The sequence below is a fragment of the Lithobates pipiens genome, unplaced genomic scaffold (genome assembly GCF_037356315.1).
Source record: "Lithobates pipiens isolate NorthernLeopardFrog02 unplaced genomic scaffold, aLitPip1_a1.2 Scaffold_28, whole genome shotgun sequence".
Classification (NCBI taxonomy): domain Eukaryota; kingdom Metazoa; phylum Chordata; class Amphibia; order Anura; family Ranidae; genus Lithobates; species Lithobates pipiens.
This window is the reverse complement of record NW_027507789.1, coordinates 160,862,463-160,883,669: the sequence shown is the minus strand read 5'-3', so window position 1 is coordinate 160,883,669 and position 21,207 is coordinate 160,862,463. Positions and strand designations below refer to the sequence as shown.

The 21,207-nt window shown below is 49.5% G+C and overlaps 1 protein-coding gene across 1 annotated transcript in view; it reads left to right on the top strand.

Annotated features, from left to right (window-relative positions):
• Positions 1-1,723: 1,723 nt before the first annotated feature.
• Positions 1,724-21,207, top strand: part of LOC143935726 (uncharacterized) — a 113,920-nt gene continuing 94,436 nt past the window's right edge. Inside the window, exon 1 of the mRNA XM_077459806.1 lies at positions 1,724-1,865. Within this exon, the coding sequence (XP_077315932.1) occupies positions 1,801-1,865 (65 nt within the window). The 5' untranslated portion in view covers positions 1,724-1,800. The remainder of the gene's footprint in view (positions 1,866-21,207) is intronic.

The following is a 21,207-nucleotide window of genomic DNA, read 5'->3' as shown; positions in this document are numbered from 1 at the left end:
TCATGGGTCAAAGTTCTTCACAATGTAAACACATATGTCCACCGCGTGAACAGCGGCAGAAGTCCGCCGGTTTGGCGAATCGCGAACGAGCAAAATTTGCCACAAACCGACCGATGGGCGAAACGCAAGGCCAACTCTATCCCAGGGCAAATTTTCTGTTTTGTTGCATATTTTCAGGGATGGAGGTGTGTCACTGGCGACACCAGACCTTTCTCTTTTTTCTTTACTGGCCCAGGAAGGGAGATACAGAGAGTGGTCTTTGTAGATTTTGATTTGTCAGTTCAAGTTGCTATAATTGGGCAATTAAAGAGTTCATGTCTCATGGATATAGTTTGCAAAGATTTCCTCTGCTTTGACAGTGATTCAAAAGGAATTGGAAATGTACTGTACTGGTGGTGACCAAAAATGTCCTACTATGGATAAAAAGGCAATTACAGTCTCCAGAGTGCTTTTGAAAAGGTATTTTATCCATTATGGACTACCCCACATGTTGCACTCAGATCAAAGCAGAAATTTTAAGAGCAAGATAATTAAAGAATTATTCCAGCTAATGAACATCTGCAAGAGCCAGACCACTCCTTACCACCATGAATGTGATGTTTTCTCTGAGAAAATCAGCAGTATTTTGCTTTATATGCTAGGTACTCTATGGGTCAAAGACCAGCAGGGTTGATGCCATTGTCCATGCCTATAACAGTACAAGGCATTAAGGTACATGATTCTCCCTCTAATTCCTGATGTCTGGGAGGGGTGTAAATTGCCCACTGACCCCCTGTTAGGAGTTGCCATCAAAGCCATTACCAATATGAGGCTCACCTAAAAGATACCTTCAAGTCTGCTCACCATATGAATGAAGAAAATGGAGCAAAAATAAACAAAAATAATAAAAGAAGGGTTGATTTATGTGTGAGATATAGAGACTAAAACTAGGTGAGTGAGGCTTTCTTTCTTTGAGTGAGTCTTTCTTTGAAACTTTGGAGTATCTGGTAAGCATAAAATGGCTGACCAATGGTGAAATAAGACCTTTATAATGGAGAACAAATTGTCCAGAATCTCAGCGTACTAGATAAAGGGACCAGAAAGCCATGTTAAAGTATGCCATCAAAATCATTTGCTGCTGTTACATACTAGAGCACCTGCTGGTGGCATTGTGGTCCCTGGACCTAAAGAGTGCACTTCCACCAAAGGGTGTCTCTGAGTAGCCCTCAGGTGTCTTACAGTGCCTCAGTGTTTTATCCATGTGCCCATACTCTCTGATCTGCTGTTTCTTGTACCAGTCACTTTGTTTCTGCTGCCTGACCCAGCTTCTTGTGTATCTCACCTTAATCCTTCTGATGTCCATATCTGCCTCTCCTATCCCTTGCTCCCTGTACTAGACTTCTGATCCTGCCTCCTGTACCATTTCCTGCATGCCTTACTCGCTCTACCATTCATCCTGATTGTGATAACTGAACCTGATTCCTGAGCATCTTATCATTGTGGTTATGTTGTTTTGTTGTTGCTTGTGTGCATTCTTAAAAAACAACGTGTTTCTTCACCTAGTCTGGTCCTCTCTATGTAGCCTCATATATCTAGTCACACCTGCTCTACAGGATACCAGCACAAGGTGTCATTTGCCTATTACGTAATTCAGTGATAGATGGCTCGGATGACAGTGTTAACAGCTCCAGGCAAACATTACATCTTATCTTCTTGATACCAATAAGAGTGATTGGACTGTAGGCCTCTAGTCCAACAGCTCTTTTTCATCCAAGAGAGTATTGAACCCTAGATCAGCAGTTTGTTCTTCAGTTAGTGAGCATGCCATCCCTTCCCATGACTCATATTCCTAGTTCAGTGGCTGAAAACATAAAGTTACATTGGAGGTAAGTACAGAGAAAAGAAAAAGTCAGGCTACCATCATCTTGATCCCAGATTTATCTCCCAGCCTCATCTGTACCACCTTGGGAAGGAACAATTGGCAATTTGGTCAATATGTTGGCTGTTTTTGCTTCACTTCGCAATGTATCGCATTTAACTTTGTCTTAAATTGATGTTGACTATGTGTATTGTGTTGTCTTTGACAGGACATTAAGACCAGGGGGAGTGTGCTTTGAGTTGGCTTTTCTCTGGTGCCCGTATTTTTAAATAGCTGTTGCTTATTAATTATCACATAGATAGCTGGTTACAGAGAAGCACTTCCTACTTAGTGATGCAAACAGAATATTGGCATGCATTAAAAAGGGGATCAACTCCAGAGATAAAAATAATTCTCCCGCTCTACAAGACTCTGGTCCAGCTGCACGTGGAGTATGCTGTCCAGTTCTGGGCACCAGTCCTCAGGAAGGATGTACTGGAAATGGAGCGAGTACAAAGAAAGGCAACAAAGCTAATAAAGGGTCTGGAGGATATTAGTTATGAGGAAAGGTTGCAAGCACTGAACTTATTCTCTGGAGAAGAGACGCTTGAGAGGCGATATGATTTCAATATACAAATACCGTACTGGTGACCCCACAATAGGGATCAAACTTTTTTGCAAAAGGGTGTGTAAAATTAGAAGAAAAGAGGTTTAACCTTAAACTACGTAGAGCAGCAAGGAGGTGGACTTCCCTTCCACAGGCGGTGGTCTCAGCAGGGGGGGCATTGATAGTTTCAAGAAACTATTAAGCACCTGAATGACCGCAACATACAGGGATATACAATGTAATACTGACATATAATCACACACATAGGTTGGACTTGATGTGTCTTTTGTCAACCTCACCTACTATGTAATTTTGTAACTATTGTGGTGGAGATGGTAAACATAGCCATATCACTATGAACATCTACTTCCTGTCCCTGCTAGCTGGGTCAGACTGGTGGACTGTAATATTATTATATATTAAGGCTTCCATGCAAAAATGAGGCCGTATGATCATATCATTTAGACCAGGAGCAGAGACTATTAGGCACGTGTTCCTGTTTTCTAATAGTTTTTCGTTTATAATAGTTTAGGTTTTGCTTCACAGTAAGAGGCAGCTTCTCTGGCTGATCAAATGCTGGTTGTATGATCTCTTCATCACCACTGAGCCAACAGTGCACTATTTCTATGCTTATGTATAGTTATTATATACTTGGTGCAGTAGTCCCAATTACTTTGATTCGATTACTAGTTTATTTCCCAGAAAGGGGTTTCTCTCTGCTCACAGATGCCCTGTTCTAAGTGCAGGCACTGCCAAACTTATTTTTAAAGAGGAAGTAAACCCTGATGGGTTTACTTCCTCTTTGTCTCCCTGCAAAGGTAAAGCATAATGGGCTACTATGCATCGCATAGTAGCCCATTATGTGTCACTTACCTGACACAGGAGCCAGTGATGTCACCGCTGTCCCCTGTAGTCCGGAGCATCCATCTTCTTCTGGGTATCGCTGCTCCGGCCACTCACAGTGCCGGAGCAGCGATGACATCACTCCCGCGCATGCGCGCGGGAGCTGCCACTAACGGCATAGTGAGATTGCGCCGTAGACAGCTGTCACTGTCTTTTAGTAAATATCTCCTAAACCGTGTAGGTTTAGGAGATATTTATTGGACCTACAGGTAAGCCTTAATCTAGGCTTACCTGTAGGTCAAAGTGGTTTGTAAGGGTTTACAACTAGTGATGGCCCGAAGATCGGACGGGACGTTTCGCGAACGCGGACCGCGAACGAGGCCAACCGTTCGCGAAACCGAACGTTCGCCGCGGGCCCCATTGACTTCAATGGGAGGCGAACGTTTCAAACCTTTAGGTCGAATTTGCAGCCACTAGGTAATTATTAGCAGGGAAAACATAGTCCCACCACCTGGCCAATGACATAATACATGTATGAGGTGAATTTGGGATCGATAACTACAAGCATTCTATTTTTATATGGGAAATTGTTCTGACAATTCAGGACTGTGGAGCGCATGAAGGCAATGGAGGAGAGGGAAGGTCAGGGACCAGGGTAGGCAAAGAAGAGGGTGCAGGAGATGATCACCAGCAGTGTCACATACAGCAATGACACATGCACCGTGATAGAGGCATCTGACAACAGCACCGTGATAGAGGGCACTGACATCAGCAGCGTGACATAAAGCATTAACACCAGCACCGTGACATACAGCATTGACAGCAACACCGTGATATACAGCACTGACATCAGAAGCGTGACATTAAGCACTGACATCAGCACCGTGATATACAGCACTGACAGCAGCTCCGTGATAGAGGGCACTGACATCAGAAGCGTGACATACAGCACTGACATCAGCACAGTGATATACAGCACTGACATCAGAAGCGTGACATAAAGCATTAACACCAGCACCGTGACATACAGCATTGACAGCAACACCGTGATATACAGCACTGACATCAGAAGCGTGACATTAAGCACTGACATCAGCACCGTGATATACAGCACTGACAGCAGCACCGTGATAGAGGGCACTGACATCAGAAGCGTGACATACAGCACTGACATCAGCACCGTGATATACAGCACTGACAGCAGCACCGTGATATACAGCACTGACAGCAGCACCGTGATGGAGAGTACTGACATCAGAAGCGTGACATTAAGCACTGACATCAGCACAGTGATATACAGCACTGACAGCAGCACCGTGATAGAGAGCACTGACATCAGCAGCGTGACATACAGCACTGACAGCAACACCGTGATAGAGAGTACTGACATCAGAAGCGTGACATTAAGCACTGACATCAGCACCGTGATATACAGCACTGACAGCAGCACCGTGATAGAGAGCACTGACATCAGCAGCGTGATATACAGCACTGACAGCAGCACCGTGATAGAGAGTACTGACATCAGAAGCGTGACATAAAGCATTAACACCAGCACAGTGATATACAGCACTGACAGCAGCACCGTGACATTAAGCACTCACACCAGCACCGTGATAGAGAGTACTGACATCAGAAGCGTGACATTAAGCACTGACATCAGCACCGTGATATACAGCACTGACAGCAGCACCGTGATAGAGAGTACTGACATCAGAAGCGTGACATTAAGCACTGACATCAGCACCGTGATATACAGCACTGACAGCAGCACCGTGACATTAAGCACTCACACCAGCACCGTGATATACAGCACTGACAGCAGCACCGTAAGCAGCCCCAGGAGTAAGTCAGCACAGCACAGGGATGGTGTGATCCCCTCATAGTAAGCAGGCCCAGGAGAAACTCAGCACAGCACAGGGATGGTGTGATCCCCTCATAAGAAGAACCCCCAGGAGGAAGTCAGCACAGCACAGGGATGGTGTGATCCCCTCATAGTAAGCAGGCCCAGGAGAAACTCAGCACAGCACAGGGATGGTGTGATCCCCTCATAAGAAGAACCCCCAGGAGGAAGTCAGCACAGCACAGGGATATCATAAGCAGCCCCAGTAGAAATATGACACCGCTCAACCTCTTCAAAGAGGAGGGTAGGGGCATATAGTACGGTGTGCTTTTTTGGGACAAGGAAGTGAGCCAAATGAAGAAAGAAGGTCTGTGTGCTTGATTAAAAAAATAGTTTATAGACATATACATGGTCTACTGGTCACATGTGTTGAATTCCTCCGAGATCCATGCCTCATTCATTTTTATAAATGTGAGGTAGTTAACACTGTCGTGAGCTAGGCGAGTACGCTTATCGGTCACGATCCCCCCTGCTGCGCTGAACGTCCTTTCGGACAGGACACTGGATGAGGGGCAAGCCAACAGTTCGATTGCAAATTGGGCAAGCTCTGGCCAGAGGTCAAGCCTGCCCACCCAGTAGTCCAGGGGTTCATCACTCCTCAGAGCGTCCACATCGGCCGTTAACCCAATGTAGTTGGACACCTGATGGTCTAGGCGTTCCCTGATGCTGGATCCGGATGACACCTGTCGATGGGCCAGCTGAAAGAATGACCTCATATCCGAAGTCACCAACACATCTTCAAACCGGCCTCTTCTTGCAGGCGCTGTTGGATTGGTACCCGCAACTCCTTCTCTGGGAGTGGGAATTGCTCCTCTGCCAGCGCACGCAAAAGCAGAATGCAGCATTTCTCGAAGCAAGGCCTGGAAGTGCTGCATTCTGACAGCCCTCTGCGACGGCGGTAACATTTCCGCCATTTTGTGTTTGTACCGAGGGTCTAAGTACGTTGCCACCCAGTACTGGTCCTTGACCCTTATGCTTTTTATACGGGGGTCCCTATTAAAACACTGGAGCATGAAGGCCCCCATTTGCACTAAAGTGGAAGCGGTGTGGTGGCCTGGCTCCTGCTCATCATCCAGGATAATGTCGGCCTCTTCATTCTCCTCTCCCCATCCACGCACAACAGGGATCCCAGAAAGGTTTAAAGCACGCTCTTCTTGCTCCTCCTCATCCGCCCCGGCACCATCCTCCTCTGACTCCTCTTCAGACTCCTGTTGTTGACTTGTCTCAGATAGAGTAGCCCCCCCTGGGAATTCATCCAGCATTGCGACTTCCTCATCTTCCCGCTCCTGCTCCTCCACAGCCTGATCAATGACACGATGCAATGCACGCTCCATAAAGAAGGCATAAGGTACCATGTCACTGATGGCGCCATGGCTGCGACTGACCAGTTTGGTGATCTCCTCAAATGGCCGCAGAAGTCTGCATGCGTCGCGCATGAGCAGCCACTGGCGCGGTGAAAAAAAACCCAGCTCCCCAGAACCGTTTCTTTCGCAGAGTCCATACAGGTAGATGTTAACTGCACGTTTCTGCTGGAGCAGCCTATCAAGCATATAGAAGGTTGAGTTCCATCGCGTCGGGCAATCGCAAATAAGACGTCTGACCGGCAGATGGTGTCGCCGCTGAATGTCAGCAAGGCGAGCCATGGCCGTGTAAGATCTTCTGAAATGGGCCGAGATTTTCCTTGCCTGCCGCAAGATGTCCTGGACCCCAGGGTATTTGACAAGGAATCGCTGCACGACCAAGTTTAAGACGTGTGCCATGCATGGCACGTGCGTGATTTTGCCCTGTTTCAATGCGCTAAGGCACCGTTGTCACACACCACTTTACCAACTGTCAAATTGAGCGGTGTTAGCCACTGATCTGCCTGTGAACGCAAAGCTGAAAGGAGTGCCGGGCCAGTGTGGCTCTTGGCTTCCAGGCACAACAGACGCAGCACGGCATGGCAACGTCTCACCTGGCATGTGGAATAGGTTCTGGGGAGCTTGGGCGGTGCAGCGGAAGAGACGCTAGCAGCGGAAAAGGAGGAGGCAGCTGAGGAAGAGAGGGAGGAGGATGGAGTAGGAGGAGGAGGAGAAGAAGAGTCAGGCCTGCATGCAATCCGTGGCGGTAAAACCAAATCTACACGGGTGCCACGGGTTACATGCTTGACGGCCGTCAGAAGGTTCACCCAGTGGGCAGTAAAAGTGATATACCTTCCCTGCCCGTGTTTGCTAGACCACGTGTCTGTGGTCAGATGTATCTTGGCACCGACACTGTGTGCCAGAGATACATTCACTTGCCGCTGAACATGGCCATATAGCTCTGGGATGCCCTTCTCTGAGAAATACTTCCTTCCTGGGACCTTCCATTGTGGTGTTCCAATGGCCACAAATTTGCGAAAGGCCTCCGAGTCCACCAGTTTATATGGCAGTAGTTGGCGGGCTATCAGTTCTGACAAGCCAGCCGTCAACCGTTGGGCAAGAGGGTTATCCGGCGTCATCATTTTTTTACGCTCGAACATTAGGCCCACGGAAGCCTGCCTTTTTGCAGAAAAACGTGAGCTTGCGTGATGGCAGGTGGAGTGGAGGACAATTGTGAGGAGAGAGGAGAAGGAGAAGTAGAAGACGAGGCTGGACGGTGAGAGCCTGCAGTGTGGCTTTGTGTGTTCCGTTGCTCCCACTGGGCTCGGTGATGGCTGCTCATGTGCCTTCTTAAGGCGGTCGTCCCTAGGTGAGTTTTGGGCTTACCGCGACTAATGCGTTGACTGCAAAGATTGCAGATGGCAACGCTATTGTCAGCAGCGGACACGTTAAAAAAAGCCCACACTGCGGAGCCATGTGCCGGTGTCCTGGGAGCGCCAGATGTGACCGTACATGGTCGATGACTCGCTCCTGATACATTTGCAGTCTGCTTTGTCCCTCCTGTGCAATGTAAGTTATTCCTGCTTCTCCTCCCTATCTGCTGGTCCATATCTCCCTCTGAACTCCCCTCCTCTTCCTCTCTTGTGGGCACCCACGTGACATCACTAGACATGTCATCATCAACGTCACCTTCATCACCCCTATAAGTAGAGATCTCGGAGTAGGCAGCAACACCGGGGACCAACCTCCTCCTTGGGCTGATCTGGGTACTGTCATCAGACTGCTGAGTAGCGGTTGTTGCTACCTCCTCTTCCTGATCCAATACCAAGAGTGGCTGCGCATCAGAAATGTCCTCTTGATATGGATCGGAAAATAATTCCTGTGACTCAAGCGGAAGGTATGTGGTGGTGGTGGTGGTGGTGTTGTTGGTGGTAGTGTCTTTGGGGGTGCACATAGCAGAGAGTGAAGAAGAGGGTGCAGATCGAGAGGATGAGGAGGGTGCAGAAGAGTAAGGCTGAGTGAGCCACTCAACCAAGTCTGGTGCGTCCTTTAAAGTAATTGAACGCACCTTCTGCAACTTCCCACTTTGGCTCAAGGCTGTTGCTCCTGCCCTACCCCTACCACCCCTGCGGAAGGGCCTGCCTCTTCCTCTGCCTGTCATTTTTTAAATCACCCTGTGACAAAACTCCTAGTCCCTATACCAATGAAGGACTGCTGCAGTATAGGGCAGCAGTCAGCAGTAGTGCACCTCAACCCTATCTATTGTGGACCGATAGCGGTCCTTACAGAACAGCAGACTGTACCGCACTCAACCCTATGTACTGTAGCACCCTAGACCAAGTTACCAGTCCTTATAAGAACTTTTGTGGACCAAGCAGGTTGTGTGTTAGTGATTAGCAGACTGTACGTCAGTCCCTATACTGCTGAAGGACTGCTGCAGTATAGGGCAGCGGTCAGCAGTGGTGCACCTCAACCCTATCTATTGTGGACCGATAGCGGTCCTTACAGAACAGCAGACTGTACCGCACTCAACCCTATGTACTGTAGCACCCTAGACCAAGTTACCAGTCCTTATAGGAACTTTTGTGGACCAAGCAGGTTGTGTGTTAGTGATTAGCAGACTGTACGTCAGTCCCTATACCGCTGAAGGACTGCTGCAGTATAGGGCAGCGGTCAGCAGTGGTGCACCTCAACCCTATCTATTGTGGACCGATAGCGGTCCTTACAGAACAGCAGACTGTACCGCACTCAACCCTATGTACTGTAGCACCCTAGACCAAGTTACCAGTCCTTATAGGAACTTTTGTGGACCAAGCAGGTTGTGTGTTAGTGATTAGCAGACTGTACGTCAGTCCCTATACTGCTGAAGGACTTCTGCAGTATAGGGCAGCGGTCAGCAGTGGTGCACCTCAACCCTATCTATTGTGGACCGATAGCGGTCCTTACAGAACAGCAGACTGTACTGCACTCAACCCTATGTACTGTAGCACCCTACACAGGCCAAGTTACCAGTCCTGATAAAGAGCTTTGTGGAACAAGTGAGTTGTGAATGATTAGCAGACTGCAGCAGAAGGGCAGCAGTCAAGTATAATATTCTTTCTATATTTGGAAGAAAGAATATTATATGTGTACAAGCCTATTACCGTACCACTGATACCAGTCCTGAAAAGAACCTTTGTGGAACTAATAGTAACAGCAAGTCTTTAAACTGACCCTCACTGCCTGACAACACTGCTTCCTTCCTGTCCCTATACAAAGTGGCAAAAAAGAGTACACTGGAACGATTAGTGGTTACTGGAACAGCTTTTTTGTGGACCTGATAGTAACAGCTAATGATGATGATGATGATGATGATGATGATGATGATGATGAAAGACTAATCTGGCTGCCCCTGTAGCACACACCGTCCTTTCCCTTTCTCTAAACTGACAAAAGACACTCAGGCTGCTGCAAGAATCAGTAGCACAGCAACCCTATATACACCTAACACCTATACCAGTCCTGAAAAGAACTTTTGTGTACCAAATAGCTAGCGATTTATCTCTCCCTACTCCACACAGCAACCTTTCCCTATAGTGACAGAAGAAAGAATGTAAAATGGCCACCGGATCGGGTGTATTTATAGGTTAGGGGGAATGTTCAAGTGTCCATGTGCTGTCATATCTCAATTGGCTGTCCTGTACCCCATGATAGACGTGTCATCATAGGTCAAAGTTCCTTTACACATTAAACACGTAAGTCCGCCGGGGCGAACGACGGGAAAAGGCGAGCGAACGAGCAGACCGCGAACGACCGAAATTCGCCGCGAAACGACCGCCGGGCGAACCGTTCGGCCATCACTATTTACAACCACTTTAAACCCACTTTTCCACTTAGAGAAGACTCTGGTTATTCTAGGTACCTACAAAACAGGGTTATGCAACTGTTATCAGTTTCTTGGTGAATATACTACTGATAGTTTAACATCTCAGCAGAGTTTTATAATCATTAGGTCAAAATGTCTTTAACAGGCCCTTGCAGCCTTTAAAGGGCTGATATACTAAATTCAAAAGAGCAAAACTAAAGCGAGAATACGGTTCTAGGGCTATAGTGCAGATATCTAAATGAAATCCAATATTATTCATTATTTCTTAATAGTTAGACCATAATTCTGTAATCCAAAATGTAAAAAAACTATAAACAATGATGGTGCTTATTATCTGCAGTTCAGGCTTCCATGAGATGTACAAATACTATATAGGTATGGCCAAGGGCATGACAAAGGGTGGACAGGAGGCGCACCCCCTCACCACACGCACACTCCAAATCATTGCCTAACAATGAGCAGATTGTGTTTTCATGTCTGCTCTGATATCTACGGATGCCATATTGTGCTCAAACATACCCACTCTCCATGCCATCCTCCCACAGCTTCTTCTAGCTGTTCCTTCTAGTTGTTAGAAAACAAGCAATTGCCCATGCGTGCACAGTGCATACTCCCTGCCAACCATGGATGGCTGAAACAAGGGGGCAGAAAATGGGTGCAGGATGGGGCAGCCATTCTACAGCATGTATTAGGAGTGGGGCGAGGGGGTGCAGTTCCACATCCTTGAAGCTGGACCTGGTACACTTATGCCGCATACACACGATTGGACATTCTGACAACAAAACCATGGATACACACGGTTTCATAAATGTTGTTGGAAATTCAAAACATCAAGAACGCGGTGACGTACAACACATACGACGAGCCGAGAAAAAGGAAGTTCAGTAGCCAGTTCAATAGCCTTCTGCATGATTCAGAGCGTGAACGCTTGTGCGACAGACTTGTGTGCACATGATCAGACTTTCCGACAACAAGTTTAGTTTTTGGAAAATTTGAGAACCTGCTTTCAAACATTTATGTGCGGAAATTCCGACAGCAAATGTTCGATGGAGCATACACATGGTCGGACTTTCCGACAACAAGCTCACTTTCCCATCAGAAATTCTGATTGCGTGTACGAGGCATTAGGAAACAGCACTATATGACAGCTGATTGGTTGCAGTGCTGATCAAATTAAAATTTACCAACAGTCCAGTTTGGGAGAAGTTGATCATTAGATTGACTCCCCTTGAATGGGAATGGTCTCTGCTGAACATCCCAAATTTCGTTCCATCTATGGCTAGTTTAATCACTTGCCGATTGCCTCACCCCGATATATGTCGGCAGAAGGGCTCATACAGGCAGAATCACGTACCTGTACGCTGCCCTTTGAGAGGCGGCCAGCGGGCGTGCGACGCAAAGCTCGGTGAGTCGGGTTGCGGGTCCCAGGAACTCGATCACTGCGGGGATACCCGTGATCGCCTCACGGGGAGGAAGAACGGGGAGATGTAAAACAAGCATCTCCCCGTTCAGCCTAGTGACAGTGTCACTGATCTCTGCTCCTTGTGATCGGGAGCAGAGATCAGTGACGTGCCAGGCACAGACACCCCCCCCCCCACAGTTAGAAACACGCCCCTAGGACACACTTAACCCATACACTGCCACGTAGTGCTTAACCCCTTCACTGCCAGTGTCATTTACCCAGGAATCAGTGCATTTGTATAGCACTGATTGCTGTATAAATGACAGTGGTCCCAAAAATGTGTCAAAAATGTCCGAAGTGTCTGCCATAATGTCGCAGTCACGATAAAAATCGCTGATCGCCGGCATTAAAAAAAAATTGATAAAAATGCCATAAAATGATCCCCTATTTTGTAAACGCTATAACTTTTGCGCAAACCAATCAATAATCACTTATTGCGATTTACTTTTTTTACCAAAAATATGTAGAAGAATAAGTATCGGCCTAAACTGAGGAAAAAAATGTTTTTTATATATTTATGGGGGATATTTATTATAGCAAAAAGTAAAAAAATAATGCATTTTTTTCAGAATTGACGCTCTTTTTTTGTTTATAGCGCAAAAAAAAAAAAAAATGCAGAGGTGATCAAATACCACCAAAAGAAAGCTCTATTTGTGGGAAAAAAAGGACGTAAATTTTGTTTCGGAGTCACGTTGCATGACCGCGCAATTGTCAGTTAAAGCGACGCAGTGCAGAATTGCAAAAAGTGCTCTGGTCAGGAAGGGGGTAAATTCTTCCAGGGCTGAAGTGGTTAAGAGCAGCCCCTGCTGAGAAACAGTCCAGGAACTAAACAAATATGAAGAAGTAGCCAGAAGAATAGTAGATTAATATGTCATTAAGCCCATTGATATGATCAGAAAATCTTTTTAACTTTGTGTCACGTACCCAGTTTCTCAGTACTAGGGATGAGCCGAACACCCCCCTGTTCGGTTCGCACCAGAACCTGCGAACAGACCTAAACTTCGTGTGAACTTTAGAACCCTATTAAAGTCTATGGGACTCGAACGTTCACAATCTAAAGTGCTCATTTTAAAGGGTAATATGCAGGTTACTGTCCTAAAAAGTGTTTGGGGACCTGGGTCCTGCCCCAGGGGACATGGATCAATGCAAAAAAAAGTTTTAAAAACGGCCGTTTTTTCAGGAGCAGTGATTTTAATAATGATTAAAGTGAAACAATAAAAGTGTAATATTCCTTTAAATTTCGTAGCTGGGGGGTATCTATAGTATGCATGTGAAGGGGCGCATGTTTCTGGTGCTTAGAACTGTCCCTGCACAAAGTGTCATTTGTGCAGGAAAAAAAGTCTTTTAAAATCACTTGCGGCTATTGTCGGGTCCCGTAATACAGAGAACACTCAGGCTGGGTTCACACTGCTGCGGGGGGAGATCCGGATGTGATTCGCACCGCAAATCACATCCGATCTCCGTAGCGATGCGAGTTCAGCCATACAGATAGTATGGCTGAATTCGCATCGGTCCCGCAGCAAACTCGCACGGGACCCTTTTTTTGGTCCGCAACAGAATCGGATCGCATGGGGGTTCACACCATGCGATCCGATTCCTGTGCGAGTCGGCAGACCGCACTGCGATATGCGGACGGATCTGGGGGTGTCATTAACATATCATTGACACTCCCAGCCGTCCGCATAGGGCAGTGTGAACTGCCGGCGGGAGTAATGCGATGCGGGAAAACGCCGCGGATTCGCGGCGTTCCCACATCGCAGCGGTGTGAACCCGGCCTCAATGAGTGTTCTCTGCATTAGCCGACAATTCATTCATTCATTGATAAAAAAAATAAAAAAAAATAAAAATAAAAAAAAGCGTGGGGGTCCCCCTAAATATCCATAACCAGACCCTTCAGGTCTGATATGGATATTAAGGGGAACCCCGCATAAAATTAAAAAAAAAATTGACGTGGGGGTCCCCCTAAAAATCCATATCAGACCCTTTATCCGAGCATGCAACCTGGCAGGCCGCAGGAAAAGAGGGGGGGACGAGAGAGCGGCCCCCCTCCCTCCTGAACCGTACCAGGCCACATACCCTCAACATTGGGAGGATGCTTTGGGGGTCTGTGACCCCTCAAAGCACCTTGTCCCCATGTTGATGAGGACAAGGGCCTCATCCTCACAACCCTGGCCGTTGGTTGTGAGGGTCTGCGGGCGGGGGGCTTATCAGAATCTGGAAGCCCCCTTTAACAAGGGGACCCCCAGATCCCGCCCCCCCCCCTGTTTGAAATGGTAAGGGGGTACAAAAGTACCCCTACCATTTCACAAAGAAAGTGTCAAAATGGTTAAATAAGACAAACACACTTTTGAAAAATTCCTTTATTAAAAATAAAAAAAATAAAAAAAAGATTCCAGAGGTGCTAATCCACTCTTGCTATCCAGCGACGGGTCTCCGGGGTCCAGCGATGGATGATCATATCCAGCGACGGGGGATCTCTCAGTCCAGCGCTGTCCATACATCCTTCTTCTGTCTCCACTCCGGAGACACTGCAGAGATCCCAGCGCTGACGTTTCTTATATTAGGAGGGCGGGGCCACCCGTCACCTGACCCCGCCCCTCTGACGCTGGAGAGGGAAGCCAGGGGTTCCCCAGTGACGTGTGGGTGACCCCGCCCCCTCTTATGTAACGCAGGTTTCCGTTACATCAGAGGTCTGGATGTCACGGTGGGCAGTCTGGATGTCACAGGAGAAGGCAGTCTAGATGTCAACGGGGGGCAGTCTGGATGTCACGGGGGGGCCAGTCTGGATGTCACGGGGGGGCCAGTCTGGATGTCACAGGGGCCAGTCTGGATGTCACAGGGGCCAGTCTGGATGTCACGGGGGCCAGTCTGGATGTCACGGGGGCCAGTCTGGGTGTCACGGGGACCAGTCTGGATGTCACGGGGGGGCCAGTTTGGATGTCACGGGGGGGCCAGTTTGGATGTCACGGGGGGGGCAGTCTGGATTTCACATGGGGGGCAGTCTGGATTTCACATGGGGGGCCAGTCTGGATGTCACAGGGGGGCCAGTCTGGATGCCACAGGGGGGCCAGTCTGGATGTCACAGGGGGGCAGTCTGGATGTCACAGGGGGGCAGTCTGGATGTCACAAGGGGGGCAGTCTGGATGTCACAAGGGGGGCAGTCTGGATGTCACAAGAGGGGCAGTCTGGATGTCACAGGGGCCAGGACTGATGGGGAAACCACGACATGTAAAGAGGACTGATGGGGACACCACATGTAAGGAGGACTGATGGGGACACCACATGTAAGGAGGACTGATGGGGACACCACGTATAAGGAGGACTGATGGGGACACCACGTATAAGGAGGACTGATGGGGACACCACGTATAAGGAGGACTGATGGGGACACCACATGTAAGGAGGACTGATGGGGACACCAGATGTAAGGAGGACTGATGGGGACACCAGATGTAAGGAGGACTGATGGGAACACCAGATGTAAGGAGGACTGATGGGGACACCAGATGTAAGGAGGACTGATGGGGACACCAGAAGTAAGGAGGACTGATGGGGACACCAGATGTAAGGAGGACTGATGGGGACACCAGATGTAAGGAGGACTGATGGGGACACCAGATGTAAGGAGGACTGATGGGGACACCAGATGTAAGGAGGACTGATGGGGACACCAGATGTAAGGAGGACTGATGGGGACACCAGGTGTAAGGAGGACTGATGGGGACACCAGATGTAAGGAGGACTCTGTTGATGGGGACACAGGTGTAAGAAGGACTGGTGGGGACACCAGATATAAGGAGGACTCCACTGATGGGGACACTGATACACTACACAACTGTGGGGACACTACACTTGATCTTAGCCAAGAAGGCTCCGCTGATGGTGGTGGCAGGCAACGTGGCAAATAACACACTCAGGGCTCCCACTGAATCTGCAGTATGGTGAGTTGAAGGATTTCTTTTTATATTCCACTGTAATAATAGAAATAATGCGCTTTAATCATCCATGGTGCTGGGATGATTAAGGCGCTAACACCAGGTGTTTGGAGTATCTTTATCTGCTGATTGTTAAACTCTGGAAAACACATATTGCTATTGTGGTGTAGGATTTGGGGCTGCTGTCCCTCCATCCCGCTCCCCCCCCCTTTCCCCCTTTCCCTCTCCATCCCGCATTCATCTCAGACTCTAACCACACCCCTTTGAGTCACACCTATTAACCACTTGGGTACCGCGCTATTGCAAAATGACGGCAATAGCGCGGACCCACATTTTCGGGACTACGTCTATTGACGTAGTCCCGGTTACGAGCGGCCTGCGCGCCCCCTGAGGGGCGCGCGCGGCGCGCTCTGTGATCGGCGAGTCCGTGAGACTCGCCTGATCACCGATCCGTGTAAGGGGTCGATCCCGACCCCTTATCACGTGATCAGCTGTCAGCCAATGACAGCTGATCATGTGATAAAACGGAGCCGGTAATCGGCTAGTATTCCTCCTCGCGCTGACAGCGCGAGGAGAAAAAAAAAAAGCCGATCGCCGGCGGCCGTGTTCGGGACATCAGTCCCGATCACGGCCAGCAATTTAAACGGACACCTGCCCCCTGCCAGTGCCCACCTGCCACCCGCAGTGCCATCCTGAAATAAAGTAAGTGCCCCCCTGTCAGTGCCACCCAGCAGTGCCCATAGTGCCCACAGTGCCCACAGTGCCACCCAGCAGTGCCCACAGTGCCACCCAGCAGTGCCACCCACAGTGCCACCCAAAATCTCTGCCTCAAAGGTGCTGCACCCCAGTGCCGCCCATCAGTGCCCAGCAGTGCCGCCCATCAGTGCCCAGCAGTGCCGCCCATCAGTGCCCAGCAGTGCCACCTATCAGAGCCACCTATCAGTGCCACCTATCAGTGCCCATCAGTCCCATCTATCTGTGGTACCTATCAGTGCCCATCCGTGCCACCCATCCGTGCCACTTATCCGTGCCACCCATCCGTGCCATCTTATCTGTGCCCATCTTTGCCCATCAGTGCCGCCTTATCTGTGCCCATCGGTGCCGCCTTATCTGTGCCTATTAGTGCCGCCTTAACTATGCCTATCAGTGCCCACCAGTGCAGCCTATCAGTGCCCACCAATGCAGCCCATCAGTGCCCACCAATGCAGCCCATCAGTGCCCACCAATGCAGCCCATCAGTGCCCACCAATGCAGCCCATCAGTGCCCACCAATGCAGCCCATCAGTGCCCACCAATGCAGCCTATCAGTGCCGCCTAATCAGCGCACTTCAATGAAGGAGAAAAATGACCCGTTTGCAAAATTTTATAACAAACTATTAAAACATGATTTTTTTTTTTTTTTTTTTGCATCTTTTTTTGTTTGTTTAGCAAAAAATAAAACTCCGAGCTGTAACTAAATACCACCAAAAGAAAGCTCTATTTGTGGGAAAAAAATGATAAAAATGTCATTTGGGTACAGTGTTGTATGACCGCGCAATTGTCATTCAAAGTGCATCAGCGCTGAAAGCTGAAAATTGGTCTGGGACTGAGGGGGGTTTAAGTGCCCAGTAAGCAAGTGGTTAAGCCACAGCCATTATTTCATGTAAACCATGCACATTTTTCGCTGCGGCAGTTTTTCCTATGCCACACCTACAAACGCATGCCCCGCCCCCTAATTATAATACAACTCTGCCTGCAGCCAAAAAAGTGACCTGGATTTTTTTTACAATGTTGGCAACTATGCATGTGTACTGCTCAAGTCCAGTCAATGGGGTTTTGCTGACCTCTGTGTTCCAAATACACAGCAAACACAGGAAAACAATGTCAGTTGACCTGAGCCCAAATGCACAGTGTTGGGGTGCACTGGGTTAAAAACAAATGTGCCTATCCAGTTTTTTCTGAGTTGTGATAGACAGGCAGCTTGTTTAAATATGCTAACTTAATACAGACTTTAAAGGATACACAGACATACAATAACACGCATTAAATCGCATTCCCTAAGGCACCATAATGAAGTGTAAAGATTAAAACGTCCAGTGTCAGTAATTATGTGACTTTTGTAATGTTTTACTTTAGTGTAAAATGTTTTTAACAAGGCCTCAAAGCCACAGGGAGAAGCAATGAGCCATTGTCAAACATCTATATACCATGAACCATGTGTTATTGAGCTAAAAGGCAATTCTCTAACATGGAGGAGGATGTTTTCAAATGCTGAAATTATTTAACATGGCCATCTAGCAACATAAAGGCTTCATTAATATGACAGCACTTAGCTCATAAAAGATACATAAGCACGGTGCAGCCGCAGTGTTATGTTCTCACTGCCTTTACCTCGAAAGGCCTTGCAAGAATAACTATATTCCTGTGTATGACACAAAGACAACTGCTTGTAGCCCTCTGAAACCTTCAACAGAGCCCTATAAAATTGTGCCCCCTTAAATGTATGCCATATGATGATTAAAATAGCTTCAAAATGTTTGTTTGCCAAACCAGAAGAGGCTTTTTCCATAGGTTTTTTGCTTTGTATTCTGTTTGCTCTGTGCGTGTCTATGTGTAGTGTTTACCCCCCGCAGGGGGATGATGGATTCCCTGTTCTGCCACGACTCTTAAAGCTGCTCCGTCCCCACTGACACACCTAGTTGTAGGTTGGAGGAGGCTCACACCAGAGTAACTTAGTGTTAGTACTCTATCACTCTATGACAGTACACAGGAACTAGGCCAAGCTCTTGGTGGTAAGTTAAATGGATGTAAGTTAATGGAGGCAGTTAAATGCATAAACCATTGTACAGCCAATCAAGATGCTGTACTAGATACATGAGCAATGACCTATAAGCTGGCAATAAATGTAACTTTTTTTTTTTAAATCAGAAAAGTTTATTAAGTAACAACAAAACATTTGAGTACAACTTGCAGCTTACATCTCAAATTCAAATCTTTGGCACAGTGTACAAACTTGTTCATCCTTACAAAAGGAATATACAGACAATTATTTCACCTCTTCACATGCCTCAGCGCCCCAGCCTCCACAGCAATTAAAGGAACGGCCCGGACACAGGCACTAGGGGGAGGGCCTGGCATGACGAGGGGGGGGCGGATGTGAGGCGGCGGAATGAATGTGTGATGGCGGTGGGGCGGTGACGCTAGTTGAGGTGGGCGGAGCTTGTGCGCACGCACGCGCAGTCGGCGCCATCTTAACACAGGAGAAGGAGCTTTTCAGTGGAGCTCCGTTGCAGCGGTAGTAATCGCCCCCCCCCTTCTCAGAGCTCGGTGGCGGCAGCGGCGGCAGCAGGTACCATGGGGGACATTGAGGCACTCTTTGTTAGGCTGGCTGGCTGCAGGCCTCGGTCGACGGCCTGTTACAGGCGCCCAGCCAGGCCTCGTCCAGTGCGCCCACCGGCCCCCCTCCCCCACCTAGGACACGTGCTAGGAGTTCTAGGCCTCCAGAGCGGTATAGCCCAGGGGCAGCCAGCATGAGGGATGGGGTTGGGAGCCCTGATCAGGCCCTGCAGACCCCGCCGGCCGAACTGAAGCATCCTGGGGCCTGCGCGGCGGCTAGTGGGACCCCCCAGAGGCGCCGGACACGGGGTGGAATGGAGGATGGCGGGCCTGCACCCCAATACCCTGCGGCTGATGGTGGACAGGAGGCGGGTGGAGGCTGCCTCGGCGGGTCACCAACCTGGACCGAGGGTGGCTCGGCGGGGGAGAGGTGCCTCGCGGGTGATGGCCACGCACACGGAACGGCCAGGGCCTGTATTCCTGCAGAGAGAGGCAGGAGGAGGCCGGAGGGGATGCAGCCGCGCCATAGGAGGGACCTAGCCGAGGTCCGGTCCAGGTATGCGGCCAGGCGGGCTTCACCTGCCCGGCCTAGGGCTCAGTGTGGCAATGATCCCGAGCATGTGGCGCGGTACGGGACGGCGCGCAGTGAGGTCGTCACTGCTGAGCGCCCGGCGGCCGTGGAGACTCCAGATCGGTAGCCTGTGGAAGCGGATCCGAGGGAGGCCGGGAGTTCCCAGGACAGCTTGTCAGAGGGGGAATCGGTCGAGCGGGACGAGGACGAGGTGCCGTGGATGTCGCACGGAGCTGGACGTACGGCTGGATGTCCGTTGGGGCAACGACAGCCAGGTAAGGTTTCTTCTGTTCTCTCTTCTCCCTATCCTGTACTAGCAAAGGGGGTTTCTGTGGGTGGGTTTCGGGATGCGGGCGCACCTGTGGCGCAGGGGGTGGGCTCTGGCGGGGCGGGTCCTGGTTTGAGTGCCGTATCCCCTGGGATGGCGGGGCCCCTTGATGGGGGGATGGTGCAGACATTGCTGGCGGGTCTGCGGGAGGTTCTGGCGCGGTGCGAGGCTGGTACGCGGACGGCGGCGGACGCTGCTCCGGTGGTGGCGTGGGCAGCTGCTCATACCTCTGCAGTGCAAGGTGCGGGGTTAAGCCAGGCTGTTGCGTCTGGGGCTGCTGTGGCAGGGGTGACCGCTCCGGGGGCTGCGTCTGCGTCCTCGTCGGCTGTGATGGTCGACGCCGGCGCCTGTCGGGGAGGCCACGGCGAGTGGGAAAGCGGCTGTTGGGGCCGACGGTGTACGTCTGTTTTGAGGGGCCTTTAGGCGCTCACTTGAAGACTGAGGTGAAAGACCGCATTTGGAAAGGAAATTTTCTCCTTATTGCCTTTGGAGAAGTTTAACTTGGATAAAGTTAAGCCCGACGAGAGCAAGAAAGAGGAAGAGGAGAAGCGGCGCTACCGTCTGATAGCGCGTACGTTTGCTAACTGGCTGCAGGCGTTTGCGATATTGGCGAGTGTTATCTGCGAAAAGGCGCCTAAAAACTGCTCCCCCCTTTTTTGCTATCTCGATTCCATCGGGGAGGCCCAGAGGGTTTATGGGGGTACTGCTTGGTTGCGCTATGATGAGCAATTCAGGCAGAGAAAGGCTGTCCGTCCGTCCTTACGATGGGATCACAAGGACATTAGTTTGTGGATGAAGCTAATGTCGTCTCTGCGCAGTGCGTTGTCTCCCATTCAGGGAGGGGCCAGTGGTCAGGCAGCTGCCGGACAACCGGCCGGCAATCGCATGGGTTTCTGCTGGCAATTTAACGCGGGTTCCTGCAAATTCGGGGCAAAATGTCGATTCCGACATGAGTGTTCCTCCTGCGGGGGTTCGCACCCACAGTCTAGGTGTTTCAAGCAGGGTCGCGGAAAAGGGGGTGATCCTGGAAAAAGGGAGGACGCCGGTGAGGGTAGGAAGGATGGTTCCCTTCCTAAGGCGCTACCCTGATCGGGATGTGGCGCAGTTGCTGGAGTTCGGGTTTACCGAAGGTTTTCGGTTGAACAGTCAACTCCGGGTGGTGCCGCCGTTGGCGGACAATTTGAGGTCGGTGAGGGAACAG